This window comes from Ictidomys tridecemlineatus, chromosome X (genome assembly GCF_052094955.1).
Source record: "Ictidomys tridecemlineatus isolate mIctTri1 chromosome X, mIctTri1.hap1, whole genome shotgun sequence".
Classification (NCBI taxonomy): Eukaryota; Metazoa; Chordata; class Mammalia; order Rodentia; family Sciuridae; genus Ictidomys; species Ictidomys tridecemlineatus.
The window spans coordinates 34,128,789-34,147,414 of NC_135493.1; the positions used below are offsets into that span (position 1 = coordinate 34,128,789).

Consider the following 18,626-nt stretch of genomic DNA (forward strand, 5'->3'; position numbering starts at 1 on the left):
AACCCAGTGCCTCACACATTCTAGGTAAGCGCTCTACCACTGAGACACAACCCCAGTCCCCATCCATTCTTTCTTGAACTCACTTGACTCTTAGTTTAACCCCTGATATCCACTGAATGGATTCCCTTACTAATGTCACCAATTATCTATATTTTGCTAAGCACCATAGGCCATTCTCAGGCCTCATCATATTTTACCTATCAACAGCTTTTGACATTGTCTATTACTCTATACTTGAAACTTCCCCCACTTGTTTTCTGAGATACCTCAAACTCTGAAATTTCCTCTTACTTCTTTGGCCTCTTCTTGGTCTCCCTTCCTCGCACCTCCTTATCTATTTAGCCTCTGGATATTTGAGGACACTAGTCTATGGCCCTCTTTTCGTTATCTCATCTACACTATACCATAGATGACTTCAGTTGATTCTATGGTTTTTAAATACTGTCTTTCTGCTGATGACTCCCCAGATTATATCTATATCTCTGATCTTTTCCCCAATCTCTGGAGTCAAGTATCCAATTGCCTACTTATCTTCTCTTGGATATTAGTTAAGCAGCTCAAATTTAACCATCCAAAACTTAACTCTTAACTATCATCCCTAGACCCCTTAAACAATTATCTCATTGCCCATGGCAAAAATAGAGGCATCATTTTGTGGTACTCCACACTCAATTCACCAGTAAATTCTATGAGCATCTTCGCTGCTATCATCCTGGTCTGAGTCACTGTTTGCTCTAGTCTGGGTTATTCTATTTTTTTCTTCCATCCATATGATAGTTTTTTTTAATTGCTTTTATTTTTTAAATACATACAATAGTTTTTAAAATGCAATTTTCATCATATCACTCTGCTCACAACTGTCTAAATCACTTCCCATTTCACTAAGAATAGATGGTAAATTCATTACCACAGCCTACTCTCTGCCTATACTTGTGAAATTATCTTCTAACCTTTCCTATTTCCTATCATACTGGTCTTGCTATTCCAGGAACTACTAAAATGATTTCTGCTTTAGGATTTAAAAGTGTGCTTTTTCTTCTACCTGGAAGATTCTTTCCCTGATCCATTCCCTCATTGAGGTGTTTCATGTCACTCTCACAGAGAGGCATTCCCACCCAGCCTTTCTAAAATTAACCTCCATCACCCTCTTCCTTGTTATCCTCTTATTTACCTTTACACAACTTATCTAATATGTTTATTGTCTGTCTCCCTCACCAGAAATGAGGGTAGGTACTCTGTTTTGTTCACTGCTGTAGGCCCAGGACCTATGACAGGGCTTGGTATATAGTAGTGTCCTCAAAACAATTTTTGAATAATGATAGAAATATTTGTTTTTATTAACTGAAGGTCCTATATGTAATATAATACCACATTTCCATGTTCTTATAATCTATACTTTATGCACATAAAATAGCACATTTGTAGAATAATCTCAAAAGATTATAAAACCTGCTATTGCACATTTCATATTCTGTTTTTACTGAGTGTTAAGAGGGTGGAGCACATCCTACTACTTACTTTTGAAGAAATTACATGACGTGGATGTTTTGGGTACAGTACATGCTGTCTATTTGCAAGCAAGTATTTGGGAGCATCTGGGAGTGTAGAGGATTGTTGAAACAAGAGAGATTGTTTTGCTAATTCCAGAGCAGCAATGCAGGACAGTGAGTGCATTGGTCTTCAGCTGGGACTTCATTTGGATAGAAAGTAAGGTATATTAATAATAAGAATTTGACTTGTTTTAAGGAATATTTACTAAGTGATGACCTATAGTTTTTTTCCCCCTCAGGGTCATAAAAATTTATTTTAATGCACTGTTTTTTTAAAGGCTTGTTGGTGATTTGTTGGGTGGGATTATAAAATAACAAATCTCTGACCTTCTTGGAATAAGAACAAATTCTGAACTGTGTAGAATGCTTCATGAATTAACACTGTAAACTTGGATGTTGCCATGGTAGCACAAAACTGAATTCTCTAGCTTTGGAAAATTATAACAGCGATCATAGTTTATTTAGTTCTTATTAAATGTCCACCTCTGCATCCTCTGCTTCAGGAAACTTGTTAGCTGGATGATTTCAGGATATCATACTGGAAAGCATCTAAATAATTATGGAGTAGAATGACTACTTATGTTTTGCCAAGATTTATTGAACATATTCAATAAATATCAACATATATCAATGTTAGTATACAATCTTAGAAGGGATACAAATATAATCATGCTATGTAAAACTGGATATTAAATGATATTTGTTAAAAATAAACCCTATATGTATTTCATTTGTCTACACTTAACTTTACCTTTCTGCATGTGCTTAAATGCCTTGTGTCTTTTGTAGGAAATTACTTATACTGCTTGACTAATGGCAAACATGATAAATCTGTTTTAATGCCTTCTGTGTTTGAATGTACATAAAATCATCATCAGCATTCTTTATAAGCTTCTACACTGCAGGATATGTTATTTTAAAAATGAAATTAGGTTTGACTCATCACTAGGTCATAGGCTGATGATCGCCATGTATCGATCTCAGCATGTTGTTAGATCTCAAGGCCTGGCAGGTTCCAGATTCTTTGATTATGAAGTTGAGTCATGGCCATACTCCAGAAGCTATGATTAGACATTAAATGTGTTGGATAGTCTCCTTGAAGCAAGATTTGTTATCCAGGAAGCCAGTGCTTTTGAGTCACATCCTGAAATGGTAATTGGATACACAGCAGATTAGCTGATGAAATTGAGAATGTTATCCCAGGGATAACTTATATGAGAGAAAATTGATCATCTCAGAATGAGACTATTTGAAAGACAGTATTATATGTTAAAGGAGCATGGTCTTTAAAATCAGATAGAGGCTGGGGATGTGGCTCAAGCGGTAGCGCGCTCGCCTGGCATGCGTGCGGCCCGGGTTCCATCCTCAGCACTACATACCAACAAAGATGTTGTGTCCGCCGAGAACTAAAAAATAAATATTAAAAATTCTCTCTCTCTCTCTCTCTCTCTCTCTCTCTCTCTCTCTCCCCTCTCTCACTCTCTCTTTAAAAAAAAAAAAAAAAAGGTTCTTTCATGACCTTGTAGCCTGATCTTAAAAAAAAAATAAAATAAAATAAAATCAGATAGAGACATCTTTTCTTGTTTAAGTTTTTTGAACTTGAGAAGTTTACTTAAATTTTCTGAGCCTCAAATGCTTCATTTGTAAAATTGTAATATTAAGATAATAATATCAATGTTTGGGAGACTCAAATGAGCTAATCCATATCAAGCGCCTGATGCAGAGGTGGACATTTAATAAGAACTAAATAAACTATGATCGCTGTTATAATTTTCCAAAGTTACCTGGCAAAGCTGATGCCAGAGCCCAGGTCTCCTGGTCAATGCTTTCTCATGTGAGAACCTATTGGTTGATCATTTCACCTGCAGATGTAGGTTAACTATTCAATCCTAGGGGCTAGAATGTAGGTCAGTGGTAGAGCACCTGCCTAGCACATGTGAAGTGGTGGGTTCTATCTCTAGTACAAAAAAACAAAACAAAACAAAATATGTAATCATGGTACTTTTCCATTTCTCTCTCCTCAAGTTCTCCTTCTCTATTATCCAAATTTCTTTTCTCCCCAATCCCTATTCTAAATGTTTTAGCTGATATTTTTAGATACTTTAAAAAGTGTGAATGGAAAGTATCAAATTTTGTAACACTGATTATTTTTTTTATTACTTAAAAGTAATAGAAAATCATGCCCATGTCATTTTTATTTTTATTCATTTGTGTGTGGTACTGGGGATGGAACTCAGGGGAGTTTTACCACTGAGTTACATTTCCAACCTTTTTATTTTTATTTTTGAGACAGGGTCTCATTGAGTTACCCAGGCTGGCCTCAAACTTGTGATCCTTTTGCCTCAGCCCCCCAGAAGTTGGGGCTGGAGGTATATGCCATTGCTCCTGGTTTATGTGTCCCCCCCACCTTTTTAAAGAAATCACTTTAGTGACTTTGCAAAATTTCATTCATCATTTTCTAATAAATAATTATTTATTTCTGCCACTTAGTCATTTCCTTTAAAATAGAATAAATTCAAAAGCCTATGATTATTTCAGACACTTCAGAGAAAACAACTTCTCTTTCTCCTTCTCCTCCTCCCCCTTCTCCTCCTTCTTCTTCTCTTTTGACAATAAAGAAGAAATTTTTCTTAAGGAAAAAAAAAAGCATATTGCCAGGCATGGAGGGGCATGCCGGTAATCCCAGTGTAGTGAGAGGCTGAGGTAGGAGGATCGCAAGTTCAAAGCCAGCCTCAGCAAACTTAGTGAAGCCCTAAGCAACTTCACAAGATCCTGTCTCAAAATAAAAAATAAAAAGGTCTGGGCATGTGGCTCAGTTATAGATTACTCCTGGGTTCAATCCTCGATACCAAAAAAAAAAAAAAAAAAAAAGGTGTATTATACATTATTACCCTTAGGACATTTTTCTGTGCCTTATTTCTCTTTCCTTTCCTTTTTATATGGATTTTATCAGCTGTGAGAACCTGTACTAGTCAGATAATCTCTCTAAGACCTAGTTTTACATTTTGTAAATATTCAATAACAATTATATGCATGTTCAGATTTATTAAGAGAATTCAACAAGTTCTTTATAAATTATACAAAGCTCGACAAATGCAAGAAATTATTGTTATTAAGATAAAGATTGGGGCTGGGGATGTGGCTCAAGCGGTAGCGTGCTCGCCTGGCATGCGTGCGGCCCGGGTTCGATCCTCAGCACCACATACAAACAAAGATGTTGTGTCTGCCGAAAACTAGAAAATAAATATTAAAAAGTTCTCTCTCTCTCTCTCTCTCTCTCTCTCTCTCTCTCTCTCTCTCTCTTAAAAAAAAAAGATAAAGATTAATAAATGCAGAATAATAGGTCAGCAAGGATGGTAGAAATTGGAGATTAATTGTAAGTGCCTAGTTGTCAACAGTAGAATATAAAACCTGAATTGTTAGGAACAAATATGTAGGTTGAAGCTTATTTTCAAGTTTTACTTAGTGACAAAGTTCTCAGAAGCAAACCCTTTAGTATATAGAGTAATCTACTGTTCTCAAAGCACTTTCACATACTTAATCTTTAAGACACCCCATGCCAGGCTTGTATCATTACCTCCATTTTATACATGCAAATTGAGATGTAATTTGCTTCGAAGCATAGCAGCTGAGGCAGTGTGCACCACTGTGCCTTTGATTATAAGAAGCTCCTCTGCCATAAATCTGTTACTTTATCCAAAGAATAATTAGTCCTGTCAACTTTTGCAACATCTTGCAGTGATTCTAAATTTGCTTTAGATGGCTTTTAGCACCACCCATAACCTCCTCATCTTGTAACTTGTGGTATCTATGTTCTGGCCCTCTGGCTATTTCAGGAACACCTATCTAATTTTTTCAATGTGCTTGGTTATCAAACAAGAAGAAAAATAGTAGAGATTCTAATGAATATCTCTGAAGTGGAGAGGAAAGAAAAGGAGAGCCTGTGATAACTGCTTATGATAATCCAGTTCTTGAGAAACCATAGTATTGGTAAGTACCTGGAGTTTCTCCAACAATGCAAGGATTATCTGGCCAATTTTTTTTTTGGGGGGGGGGGGGTACTGCTGGGAATGGAACTCAGAGCCTGTCACGTGCTAGGCAAACACTCTACTATGGAGCTATACCTCGCTGACCCAGCTGAGTCCTCTGTGAGGAGATTGACTTTGAAGAGGTGGGAAAGCAAGGCTGAAAAGAGGAAATTGCTTTAGGTTTGCCATTCCAAAGGACATTGCCATTGGGAAGCTGTCAGCAATAGTGTTTTGTGAAACTGAGTATGTTGAAAATAGAAGTCTACTCTTCATATTTAGCCCCGTGTAGTGATGGCCATCAAGGGCTCTGGCACTAGTCTAGATTCAAATCCAAACCTCCTCATTTATGGTGTGTGTGACTTGACAGAAGTTGTTTACCTTCTCTATGTCTCAATTCCTGGTCTTTAAGATGAAACTAAAAATTGTGCCATAATGTCCAAGGCTGGCTGAACATTATATAGTGTTGTCTGAGTTAGTATGTGTTTAGTGCTTAGCATTGAACAGTTCTTGGGATGCTGTGAATGCTGAATAAATGGCAGAAGGTATTATTATTATTATAGATATTTTGACTGTTGCCATTCAATCTCGTACCTTATGCAAAATTTATCTGGAATAGTATGTGGCAAAAAAAAGTATTCAATCCATATATATTGAATTATTCCTGTGCCAGAAGTGTCACGATAATAAATCTGGATGGTCTGGTTGATGGTTTGTGTGGTGACAGCAGGTTGAGGAAGGTTGGATGAAGGATGCTTTTGGTAAATTAGGACAGACTCAGGACAAGAAAATTTATTTATTCTTAGTGCAAAGGGTTCAAGAGACCTGGTTTTCAGTCCTAACTCTGCACCATAAGTTATGTGAGTTTGGACATCTCTGGTTGTTATTTCCTCATTTTCTAATTAATATTTATTTTTTAGTTGTAGTTGGACACAATGCCTTTATTTTATTTATTTATTTTTATGTGGTGCTGAGGATCGAACCCAGGGCCTTGCACGTGCTAGGCGAGCGCTCTACCGCTGAGCCACAACCCCAACTCTATTTCCTCATTTTAAAAAATAAACAGTTAATACCAGATGAGTGGTTCTTAAGTGTGGACAGGGAGGTATGGAGTATACCAGAAACTTTTCAAATCTCAGATGTCTGCATTTCCTTCCCCATCTGCCCTTTGTCTTCAGGTCTACCTCCCTTGCTCCCTGAGAAGATTCAAGTTTTCCTGGTAACTATACAATATATAAAGTCCCTCACTGTACTAGTGACAACCCTAGAACTCAGAAGTCAATGATATAATTTACATGAGCTCATTTGGGAAAGTCTAGGTTGGACCCTAGATGTAACTCAGGAGCTCCTTTTGTGGATCTTTCTATGAAGGACTCCAGAAGCCAGCTTTTCTGTTTCGTATGCTTTAATGTGTTGAGTCGATCCAGGAAATGCTTTTTAATAGTCGTAATCAAATTTCACTAGCCTCTATAAAACAGAAGCAAATGACTTTTTAACTCTCTACTTAGCGTTTATGCTGTACATTATGCAGAGCTATGAAAATTTTAAGAACAGCTGGAGAGAGGAGAGAGAGCTTGGTTAGGCTCTCTTTGATAGCATTTTAAGGGAAACTTGACTATATTAGTCCTTACAGGACATGGAAACATTTCTTTGTCCAATTTAATGCCTTGAGCCCAACAGAAACCAATGTGTTCATCTTAATCTCTGGGAGTAGCTCTGGGGAAGAGCTGTAATCTTTTGGTAACCAAATCTACCTAGTACTTACAGATGAATTAGTGGGCAGCTAGGGACTAGTGAATGGGGAAGGAGGAAATGAGGAGAGGAATATTTGTTCTCAGTAAGAAAAATGGAATCCTCTTGTGCTTTTATGAGGATTAGAATTATTAGAATTAAAAAAAAGCAATAGCATAGTGTTGCTTCAGTCTGATTAGCTAATTGAAGGAAGACTTAAACACTGTGGTCCCAGAGGAAAGCTTTTATAACAATGAGCCAAGCATTTGGGCCCAACATAATAAGGTGAAAGTATACCATGCTGGTAATCATAGGCTCTCTGTTGTACATCCAACTCTATTACTAATTTGCTATATAATCTTGGGCAAGTTTATTAAGTAAGTATTTGTAGGCATGAATCCTTTACATTTTGATCACAGAAACAGTATTCTCTAAGGATAAAAGAATGATTATCTTGTATTCTGTGGCAGTGAAATGTTATACTTTCTAAAAAGAGGTAATAAGGGCTGTGGATATAACTCAGTTGGTAGAGTTATACCAACATGCTCAAGGCCCTGGGTTCAATCCCCAGCGCCAAAAAAAAAAAAAAAAAAAGGCAATAAGCTTACATTTTCCCTTTAGAAAGCCCATCCTTTCTGTAGGTTGTGTGGACAAGGGGCTGGAGGCAGGAAAGACTGGACAAGGAGATCTTTGATGATAAGATACTCAAGTGAGAAAGTAATAGTGCTAATGGTGTGCAAGGATTTGAGGGAGACTTTCAAGTTACTGATTCAGAAAACTGGGAGGATGGTGATGCTATCTCCTGATCCAGGAGACAAAGGTAAAAGTGGGACAAGTGTGAGAGAAGAAGTAATAGTTATGAAGAAATACAGCAAAATTATCTAAGGCTTTCTCAGTAGTCAGCTTCCAATGTTTTTTTGTTTTTTTGTTTTTTTCTCAGAAGAGTATCAGTATGCTTTCTATGTTGCTGGGCAGATGATTGCTATGGAGACTAATGTTGTAACTGCTCCCCCGCCCCATGCACCAATAAAAATGCTCTGGTGGGCCTGACTCCTTCATGATGAAGGCTATTTGAAGTCATCTTAAAATGTCCAAAGCATGTAGAAAGTGTGAATGTATATGGGTGAGGGGTTGAAGGTCTTCTTGGGTTTGTTTTGCTTTGTTTTTACTCTTATTGGAAAGATGAGACCAGAATTCTCCCATTCTGATTCCACTTGTGACAGACTTGATTATTTCTATTTCCATAGCTCAAGTGGGGCAGATTTCCCAATTTTTGGTAGAAAGCACACAGAGAGTTCCCAAAAGTATTGTTCATCACATTAATTCACTTTGTTATTTGGAGTAAAATATTTCAGTTTTGTAATTTTCTTTCCTAGAGAGAAGATTTCAAGATACTAAATCTTAGAGAAATGGCTTTCATTTGTTTGGATCTCAGATGCCTATTTATCTTTTTAATTTGCACAGAATTTAGCTCTACTTTCTCTTCAAGCACAGAAATAAAAGGTAAAACAACAAGTGAAATTGATGTTAGTGGAGTAGTTTTAAAATTAGAAATATTAACTCTTTTCAGTCTACCTTATGGAAGTGCATAACTGGTAGGTGGATTGTTCTTAAAAATTATTTCAGGAAGCCAGGTGTGGTGGCCCATAGTTGTAATCCCAGCTACTCAGGAGGCTAAAACCAGAGGATTACAAATTCCAGGAATCCCTCAGCAACTTAGTGAGGCCCTAAGGAAAATAAGAAATAAACCAGGCATGGTGGTGTATACCTGTAATCCTAGCAGCTTGGGAGACTGAGGCAGGAAGATTACCAGTTCAAAGCTAGCCTCGGCAATTTAGTGAGGCCCTGTCTCAAAATAAAAAATGAGCTGGGGATATAGCTCAGTTGGCAGAGTACTTGTCTCACATGCACAAGGCCCTGGGTTCAATACCCAGCACAAAATAATAGATAAATAGATAGATAGATAGATAGATAGATAGATAGATAGATAGATAGATAGATAAAATGGGCCTCACACCTGCAAACCAGGTGCTCTACCACTGAGCTGAAGCCCCAGCCCTCCACGTTGAATTTTTTATTTCTGTAAAAAAAGTTTCCAGAGAATCAAAGTTACATTTTGGAAAGCAGCTATGCCCATCAATATTCCACTAATGCCACCCACCAAGGTCACATTTTGCTTTTGTGATTTCTCTTTTTTTTTAGGGGGGAGGGTTCTGGGGATTGAATTTAGGGACACTTGACCACTGAGCCACATCCCCAGCCCTATTTTGTATTTAATTTACAGACAGGGTCTCACTGAGTTGCTTAGAGCCTCGCTTTTGCTGAGGCTGGCTTTGAGTTCACGAACCTCCCATCTCAGTCTCCCAAGCCGCTGGGATTACAATCATGTGCCATTGCGCCTGGCACTTACGTGATTTGTTAAAAGAGAGAACAACGATGTAGCAGTAATCTAGATTGAGATATAAGTTATATAACATAAAACTCACCTTTTTCAAAAGTACTATTTAGTAGTTTTTAGTACATTCACAAAGTTATGAAATAACTACCACTATCAAATTATGTTCTCTGCTCCCTGTAGCCTCTGACAACCACTCATCTACTATGTCTATGGATTTTCCCATTCTAAATATTTTATATGAATAGAATTATAGAATATGTGGTCTTTTGTGACTGGCTTCTTTCGCTTAGCAAAATATAAATTCTTCCATGTTGCAGCATATGTTAGTACTTCACTCCTTTTTGTGGCTAAATAATATCCTCATTGCATAGATGTACTGTATTTTGTCTATCTATTTATCATTGATGGACATTTAGAGATAATCTGTATTTACTAATCTTTGTCATAAAATACAAAGAAAAAGTTAAAATATTTTATTGATTTTATTTTAGTTAATCCTCCTCAGGATTTTGTGATAGTGGATCCTGGATATTTAGGTTATCTTTATTTACAATGGCAACCTCCACTGGCTCTGGAAAATTTTAAGGAATGCACAATAGAATACAAATTACAGTACAGAAACATCAATAGCGAAAGATGGAAAGTAAGTAAAGCATGTACTTACAATATTAGAGTTATCATTAGATATTTACTTGTGATTCTTCTGACTACTGTGTCTACTCTAATTCTCATATTGCAATAGTTCTAATTAGTATAAAACAAACTACCGTGTCTGTGTATATCTCCTATCTATCCTGCTAAATATGTTTTCGCCCCATCTACTGTTAAGACTACCACTGGAGGTACAGGAAAAAAGATACTTGGTCCCATGGAATATGAACTGGAAAATCACTTGTTTCACCATATTTTATAATTACTTATTATTTTAGTCCATTTTCCATTGCTATAATAAAATGCCTGAGGATGGGTGATATATAATGAAAAAAAAAGGTTTATTTGGCTCATAGTGGTGGAGGCTGAAGGTCTAAGATTGTGTGGCCCATTTGTTCAGTCTCTGTTGAGGGACTGAAGGCTGATGGCATTACAGTGGAAGCATGTGTGAAAGGGAGGGATCACATAGTGAGATAGGAAGCCAGAGAGTGAGAAGGGACCAGTCTTAACGTTTTATAATATGACACTCTTATAGGAATTAATTGGCATCCTAAGAGAATTACATTATTTTCTTCTGAGGGCAGTGCCCCCAATAACCTAATCACCTTTTGCTACACTCTGCCTTTTAAAGGTTCCACCACCTCCCAACATTGTCACACTGAGGACCAAGCTTCAAACACATGAACCCCTGGGGGATACACTCAGACCATATTTATCCATAGTACTTATAGATTTAGACATGGGTTTTATATATGCTACTGTATTGTGGGTTTTTTTCTCTGTAGGAGTCAAGCAACTTGACTCCAAGTTGTGCCCCACCAAACACAACTTGGTTCTTTGCATGTATTATAGTAAGTTCTTAATGAAAGTTGATTGAATTATGAACTATTTACTTCCTTGGCAATCACATTCATTTGAAAATTCCTGTGGTAGAAAGCATCCTGTTACTTCCATAATTCAGCTAGGTAGTTTCAAGGGACAATTCAAATAAACACTTATTTAGCAATTTTTTGTACTAGCCACTCTGTAAGATATCAGGAATATAAGAATTAAATAATATATGATTCTCATCCTCCAGGAGCTTACAATTTTGTCCATCTTTCTTCAGCTACCTCCAGGATTTTACTTTATGTGATTCCTGAAGGCTTCATATTATATTGGAAGGGTCAAGGGTCAAATCATTTGCCATGTAATGTACATATGGTATGTGAAAATCCTCAAATTGGTTCCGAGCTGGTTACAGACATAGAACCTTTTTTCTCTTCCAGAAGTTTTTGTTTTTGTTTTGAATTAGATGCTAAGATTCAAATAATCTTATCAAACAATATGATATACAGAGGTGATTCCTGCTGCAAATATTTCTGGAGCAACAGAGCAGATAATCACCAGGAGTATCTTAGATGTTGGGAACTTTCCAGGGTATCAATAACCTCTCAGTTTTATTAGTGTGGTTCACTATACCATGGCTGTTTCTAAGTTTGACTTTGTCTTGTCTTTTTATCAAACAGACCATCATTACTAAGAACCTGTATTATAAAGATGGGTTTGATCTTAACCAAGGGATTGAAGCAAAGATACGCACACTTTTGTCAAGGCAATGCACAAATGGATCAGAAATTCAAAGTTCATGGTCAGAAGCTACTTACTGGACATCAGAACAAGGTTAAAACAAGGCTCCCTTTTTACATTTAATGTAGCAAAACAATCTATGTAGGGAATAACTTCCTTAAATCTTGGGCACCAGAACGTATATACGATAGATCCAGTGACAGTGTGGCACAAAATAGAATCCTTCTTAGTAGCGAGTGACATGCCTTTTTGAATTATTTAATTCAGTAAAGATGTTTGACAAAAACCTATATGTTGCTGGGTGTTGGTGGCACATGCCTGTAATCCCAGCAGCTCAGGAGGCTGAAGCAGGAGGATTGCGAGTTCAAAGTCAACCTCAGCAAAAGCGAGATGCTAAGCAACTCAATGAGACCCTGTCTCTAAATAAAATACAAAATAGGGCTGGGGATGAGGCTCAGTGGTTGAATGCCCCTGAGTTCAATCCCTGGTACCCCCCCCAAAAAAAAAACCCTAAATCTTAATACATTAATACAATCGCCAGTATAGGGGTCGTGTTAGTAAATGTGTATTTGCTCAACTCCTCACAGCATCATAGAATTAGCAATTTAATATTTTGGCATCTGTTAGTGTCAGTGAGTTCCAATAACTTCCTCTCAAAATATTCCCATTATGTTGATTGCTAAATGAAGTAGTGAGGCCAAAGGAAGTAAAATAAAATTTCACTTGAATTTGCAAATGATTCATTATCATGTCTTTGAAGTATTCATAGTTCATTCATTTCTTAGGAAGTCTGGAAACTAAAATTCAGGACATGGTTTGTGTATATTACAACTGGCAATATTTAATCTGTTCTTGGAAACCTGGCGTAGGTGCACATTTGGATACCAATTACACCTTGTTTTATTGGTAAGTATTTTTATAGTTGGAATTCCATGTTAAGAAAATATCTACCAAATCAGTCCACAATATGTTTTACTATATTTCCACTAAATTAAGTTCACTGTATTTATCAGATTTGTATTTCTGATGGTGTTGATTATAATTACTTGGAATTTTTGCCTGGCGTGGTGGCACATACCTGTAATCCCTGTGGCTCAAGAGGATGAGGCAGGAGGATCGTGAGTTCAAAGCCAACCTCAGCAAAAGTGAGGTGCTGAGCAACACAGTGAGACCCTGTCTCTAAATAAAATACAAAATAATAGGGCTGGGGATGTGGCTCAGTGGTCCAGTGCCCCTGAGTTCAATCCTCAGTACCTCCCCGCTAAAAAATTACTTGGGGTTTTCAATGGGAGTAAGTGGGTTTTGGCTGCAGATTCTATAAAGCATTCTATGAGTGAGATCATAGAATGTTGTTTTTATACTTGATTAAATTTTGTATCCTTTAGATAGATAGAGCTATAATCTAAAACATTTGGGTGTATTTTGTATTCTTGCCTTTTTATTTTACTCTTTTTTTGGGAGGGGGGTACCAGGGATTGAACTTAACCATTGAGCTACATTCCCAGCCCTTTTTTATATTTAGAGACAGGGTCTTACTGAGGTTCTTAGTGCCTCACTAAGTTGCTGGCTTTGAACTCATGATCCTCCTGTCTCAGCCTTCTAAGACACTGGGTTTATAGGCATACGCCACCACTCCCTGTATTCTTACCCCTTTAAAAATTAGTTATTAAACAGTATCCATTTTCTGGCTCCTTACCTTTGTTAACTGTCACTGAGGCTTTTAAACTTAAAGCCATCTTAACTCTTCTGTTTCCTTCTTTCCTTGCTTCTTTCATAGTAGCACGATCCCAGGTACTGATATTCCTTTGCAAAGTTGCACATCTACTTTTCATTCCCCATCTCTATCGTGAGAAGCTCACTTTAGTCTCCCCTAATTTCACATCTGGATGGTTGTCATAGCCTCCCAAATGATGATGGCTCTGCTTCCAATCCCTCCCCTTCCAGTCTGACTCCTTGCTGTTCATTCTGCACACTGTAGCCAGCTTTATCTTCTTACATGGCCATTTTTATATGCCACCCCTGTGTTCGAAAACCTCTGGGAGCTACAGATTGCCCCCACGGTGAATTCTAGCCTGCCATTCAAGTCTCTGCTTCCTTGTGTCACTGCCTTTCCAATAGTACTTTCTATTATCACCAATGCGAATGTACCACTCCATTTAGATCCATCTCTACACTGTTTTCTCACCTGTGTTTATGCCCTTTTATGCCTATATATGTGTTGCCATCTGGGATGCCCTCTGGCTCTCTCTTTTACCAACTCCTATTCATCCTTCAAAACCTGTCTACTCTCCAATTTCATGGACCTTTTACTGATCATGTCAACTTCTGCTCAGATTTTTTTTTCTCTGAACTATTACTTTTTATAGCTCTCAATTATTTATTGTTTAGATGGTATTTAAAATTGTACATGTGTGCTTTGTCTCTTCAACTTTTTGGAGTTGGCGGGCATAAATTGTTTCTTTTATTTCTTTTGACCATTTCTGGAGTGCTAATAGCACTACGTATTAAATAAATGAATGAAACAAATGATAGCATTGGTAAATTGGTAGGTAAGTACCAGAACTTATGCATTTACTAAATAAAATAAAAATTAGGAGAGGACACAGTGCTGCAGTTTGTGAGCTTTAGGTTCAAATTATCATGACATCTTTCTTTAGAAAATTGTATGCATGACTAGGTATAAATTATTAATACTCCTGAGAACTAGATTCTAATCCCTGCTCTGACATCATTTAACTTGTTGGCCTTGGGTGCATAATTTCCCCTTTGGGGGCCTCAGTTTCCTCACCTAGAAGTGGATGAGTAACTTTTGAAGGTCTAGATTATTTGTTCTTAATTCAACAAATATTAAGCATCTACTAAGTTCCAAGATAAAAGTATGAATAAGACAAAAGAACTACTCTCTTGAATGCAATGGATCATGTTCAATGCAAATTTAACCTCACTTAGTGGAATGGGGGGAATAAATACTAACATTTTAGAGAGTGGGGAAAAGTGGGTGGCCTGGGCTTCTCCACTGGCACGAAGTAAGTCTGTAAAAAGTCAAGTCTTCCAAACTCTAATCAGGTGAACTAACCATAAGACTACAATTTTGCAAACTCTGCCTGAAGTCAATATTTGGCATAAAATTAATTTAGAGTCAAGCTCTTTTCACTATCGTCTTATCAGCTTCTGTCTTGGCCTAATTTCAAAACAGAGTTTGACTGCTTTTAAAGCAAATGTTACATTTTGCATTGCAAGCTATTTTTTTTAGGAAGATAAACCAGGCATTTATTGCTTTAGAAATCAGTATGGAACCGCCCACTCCTAATTCCCATTAACAGTATTACCGGAATGAGGTTAACTTAAAATGACATTTCTTGTTTAGGAGAATGGGAAAATTAGACATGTACTTGCCAAAAAACTTCTCCTTTTCTTCTCCCCACCCACAGTTGACTTTCTGAGATTTATATCTTAATGTGTTTTGTATACTCAGAGGATTTTCATTCATTTTACTTAAAAAAACAATATTTTGAAAGTCTACTTTTTGATGTGCTTTCTTTCACAATAATTTTCCCAGTAAAATATTAAAAAGGCAGCATCATGCATGATTATTTATATAAACCCTAGGATTTCTTAATGGGAATCTTATTCTTTGATTCTCAAATCCTGTTGGTGAGTCAACATGATGTAATTACATGAATAAGAATCCTCGTTTCATCTTTGAGATTGTGTGCAGACTACTATCAGATTGTAAGCTCCATGAAATTATAGTCTATGTCTGCTTTCCCTACTATTGAATCCTTAGTACTTTAGCATGCAGCATATACTAGGTGTTAAATATTTTGTTATTACATTTTTTTTTATTCACATGGTTTTTTAAGATAATTGAAAATGAAGCACCATGACACTAGCAGGTACTGTTAAACACAATTCTTGCAATATTTCTTTTTACAGGTATGAGGGCTTGGAACATACATCACAGTGTGTTGATTATATCAAGTCTAATGGAGTAAATGTTGGATGCACTTTTCCCTCTTTGGAGTCATCAGACTATAAAGATTTCTTTGTCTGTGTTAATGGATCATCAGAATCCAAGCCTATCAGATCCAGCTATTTCATTTTCCAACTTCAAAATATAGGTGATATAAACAAACAACTTCAAATTCTTCTTCTTTGTTTTTTTTTTTTCCCCAACCACTTGAGGGAGAGAGAGATAGAGGCAGACAGGGAATGAGAGAAAGAGAGATGAAGAGACTCATGGAAGTGCAAAGCCAGAAAAATCAAGGCAGTCTAGTGTATGAGGAAATATGGAAAACAGGAAATGGAATGAAGTATACAGCATCATTTTCATTTAGAAATCATAATTTATTTCCCAGCATCAAAGAATTTGCATATAGTACTTTGTTCAGTGTGAGTGACAGAGTAATTATGGAATCTCTTATTTCCAGGCCATGATATGCAAATGGTTGGCTATTTTCTGAGTCTGTTCTCAGTTCTAACAGTGAAAAGAGTGACAGGTTCTAGGGTCAGTAGGTTTGAATGTTGAATCAACCACTTTCTAGTTGTGCAACTTTGGGCAAGTTTCGTAACATGTGTTTCAATTCCCATATTAGTAAAATGAAAATAATAGGTGACTACCTCATAGATTTAATGTGAGACATGAATGAGATCATGTTGCAGCATCCCTGTTACACTGTCTGATTGTCATAAGCACAACATAAGGGGTTAGCATTTAGTACGAGTTGTGATAGTAATGGTTGTGCTTATTGTTTTTTAAGCTACAAACTGGGAAAATTATCAGAATGGTTTGGATCTTCTAACTTTTCTCTTGGGTTTAAATATTTATCAGCATAAGATATATTTAAAAAATGAGTTCCAAAATGGCCAAGTTTCTCAATAAATTCATTTTGATTGACAAGTGATTATGATTTTAATTCATATCATAGGCAATACATAATCTTGAGCCACCTCCTTTAACCCTGGATGTCCCCACCTTTGGATAAGGTTCTAATTTTAACAACCTCCATGTTAAAATGGTTTCCTTCTGCTTTTCAGTTAAACCTTTGCCACCAGACTATCTTAATCTTACTGTGAAGAATATATTTGAAATTAATCTGAAATGGAGCACACCTAAAGGACCCATTCCAGCTAAGTGTTTCATTTATGAAATTGTGCTCACAGGAGATGAAACTTCCTGGATGGTAAGAACATTGAATTTATTTAGGAAAGTCAAAACATAGCATTTTTTACATAAATTAGGACACTTGAGAACACAAATCATTTGCTAGTCACAAAAAGAATGAAACATGACATGTATCTTAGTTTAATTTCCAGAAACTCAAATCTAGTGGACAAAAGAAAGATGTTTCCAGTCTGAAAGCATAATCAGTCATACTGATTTTAAAACAATATTGGATTTTGGAGATAATCTAGTCACTTGTTTCCAATTTTTATCAATAAATGAAAGTTACCAAGGGACTAAAATGGATTGTGAAGAGGCCCCAGGTAAAAATAAACAAACAAAAAAACTCAACACAGACCAAAAAAAAACAATTATTTTTGGGGGGACTAGGGATTGAACTTGGAGGGCTTAACCAATGAGCCACATCCCCAGCCTTTTTAATATTTTGTTTAGAGATAATGTCTTGCCAAGTTGCTGAGGCTGGCTTTGAACTCATATCCTCCTGCCCCAGAGTGTGTCATCATGCCCAACACAAAAACAATTCTTGAGGAAAAACCATGAGGTCAAAATTAGAATATGGCACTACTCCAAGGGACTGGTTTAACCAGGGAAGAGGGGCTTAGCACAGGGGAAGTAGGGAAGAGTTCAAAGACAAACTACCAAACAGCATCAACAATGTGGTATTTGTTGTTTAACCCCACATTGTTATATGCTAATTTTATTCATGGTTTCCAATTTAGAGAGTGGTGGGAAAAAGTAAGCCACTAATTCTAATTAATTCATTTCGTATACAGAGGAGAAAACTAGTTGTTGAATTGACTTACAGGTCCCAGAGAGGTGAATTGACTTCACAATCAAATTACACAGCTAGAACTGTAATCAAGATCTGATTCCCAGTTGACTTAATCTACACTACATTATGATAAGTTACAACAAATGAAAAACTGTTATTTTGGATGGGAAAAGCTTTCAGCTCTTAGAAATGCAAAATTGAAGTAATTACTTTAGTGGGTTTTTTTTTCCCTATGAAATCACCCAATTTGAGATATTCTTGTATCTGCAATGATAGTTTCATGTCAATCCAAGTACTGTTACACATGTCTTATGGAGTAAGAACAAGAGGAAAAAAACCCAGCTTTATGTATATGAACTCTATAGTTTCCATAGAAACCACATTTACATGATGGTTCTGTCTTTTGGAAACTCAGTGGATGTAGCATCTTCCAGTTTATAGGAACAGGGAGATTTCACACTAGTCTATTATAATGGGCATTACAAACACCAAGGAATTTTGCCCTCTCACACATGCTGTCTTTATCATCACTTTAGCAAAAAATTAAAATATAGATAAGGAAGGGAAGAAAAAAAAAAGATTGAAAAAACCCCCACCATACAGAGAGATAATCACTTCTAGGATTATACCTTTCTATTCTTTTGATGCATATATTTTCTTTAAAAAAGCCAAACCCACATTGAAAATGACAGATGGAATTTCTTTAATTAAAATTAGATCAAATAATGACATCTCATTTTTTTCC

At 36.6% G+C, this 18,626-nt stretch overlaps 1 protein-coding gene across 4 annotated transcripts in view; it reads left to right on the forward strand.

Annotated features, from left to right (window-relative positions):
• Il13ra2 (interleukin 13 receptor subunit alpha 2) overlaps positions 1-18,626 on the forward strand; it is a 60,481-nt gene that overhangs the window by 34,904 nt on the left and 6,951 nt on the right. For 2 of the 4 annotated variants that reach the window (XM_078034351.1, XM_040284569.2), the window contains exons 2-8: positions 5,387-5,540; positions 8,683-8,809; positions 10,196-10,347; positions 11,864-12,017; positions 12,710-12,830; positions 15,861-16,045; positions 16,962-17,107. In XM_078034351.1, the coding sequence (XP_077890477.1) occupies positions 8,716-8,809; positions 10,196-10,347; positions 11,864-12,017; positions 12,710-12,830; positions 15,861-16,045; positions 16,962-17,107 (852 nt within the window). In that variant the 5' untranslated portion in view covers positions 5,387-5,540; positions 8,683-8,715. Of the gene's footprint in view, positions 1-1,563; positions 1,713-5,386; positions 5,541-8,682; positions 8,810-10,195; positions 10,348-11,863; positions 12,018-12,709; positions 12,831-15,860; positions 16,046-16,961; positions 17,108-18,626 lie in introns of those variants that run through there. The other 2 variants (XM_005323335.5, XM_040284573.2) reach the window with 2 other exon arrangements.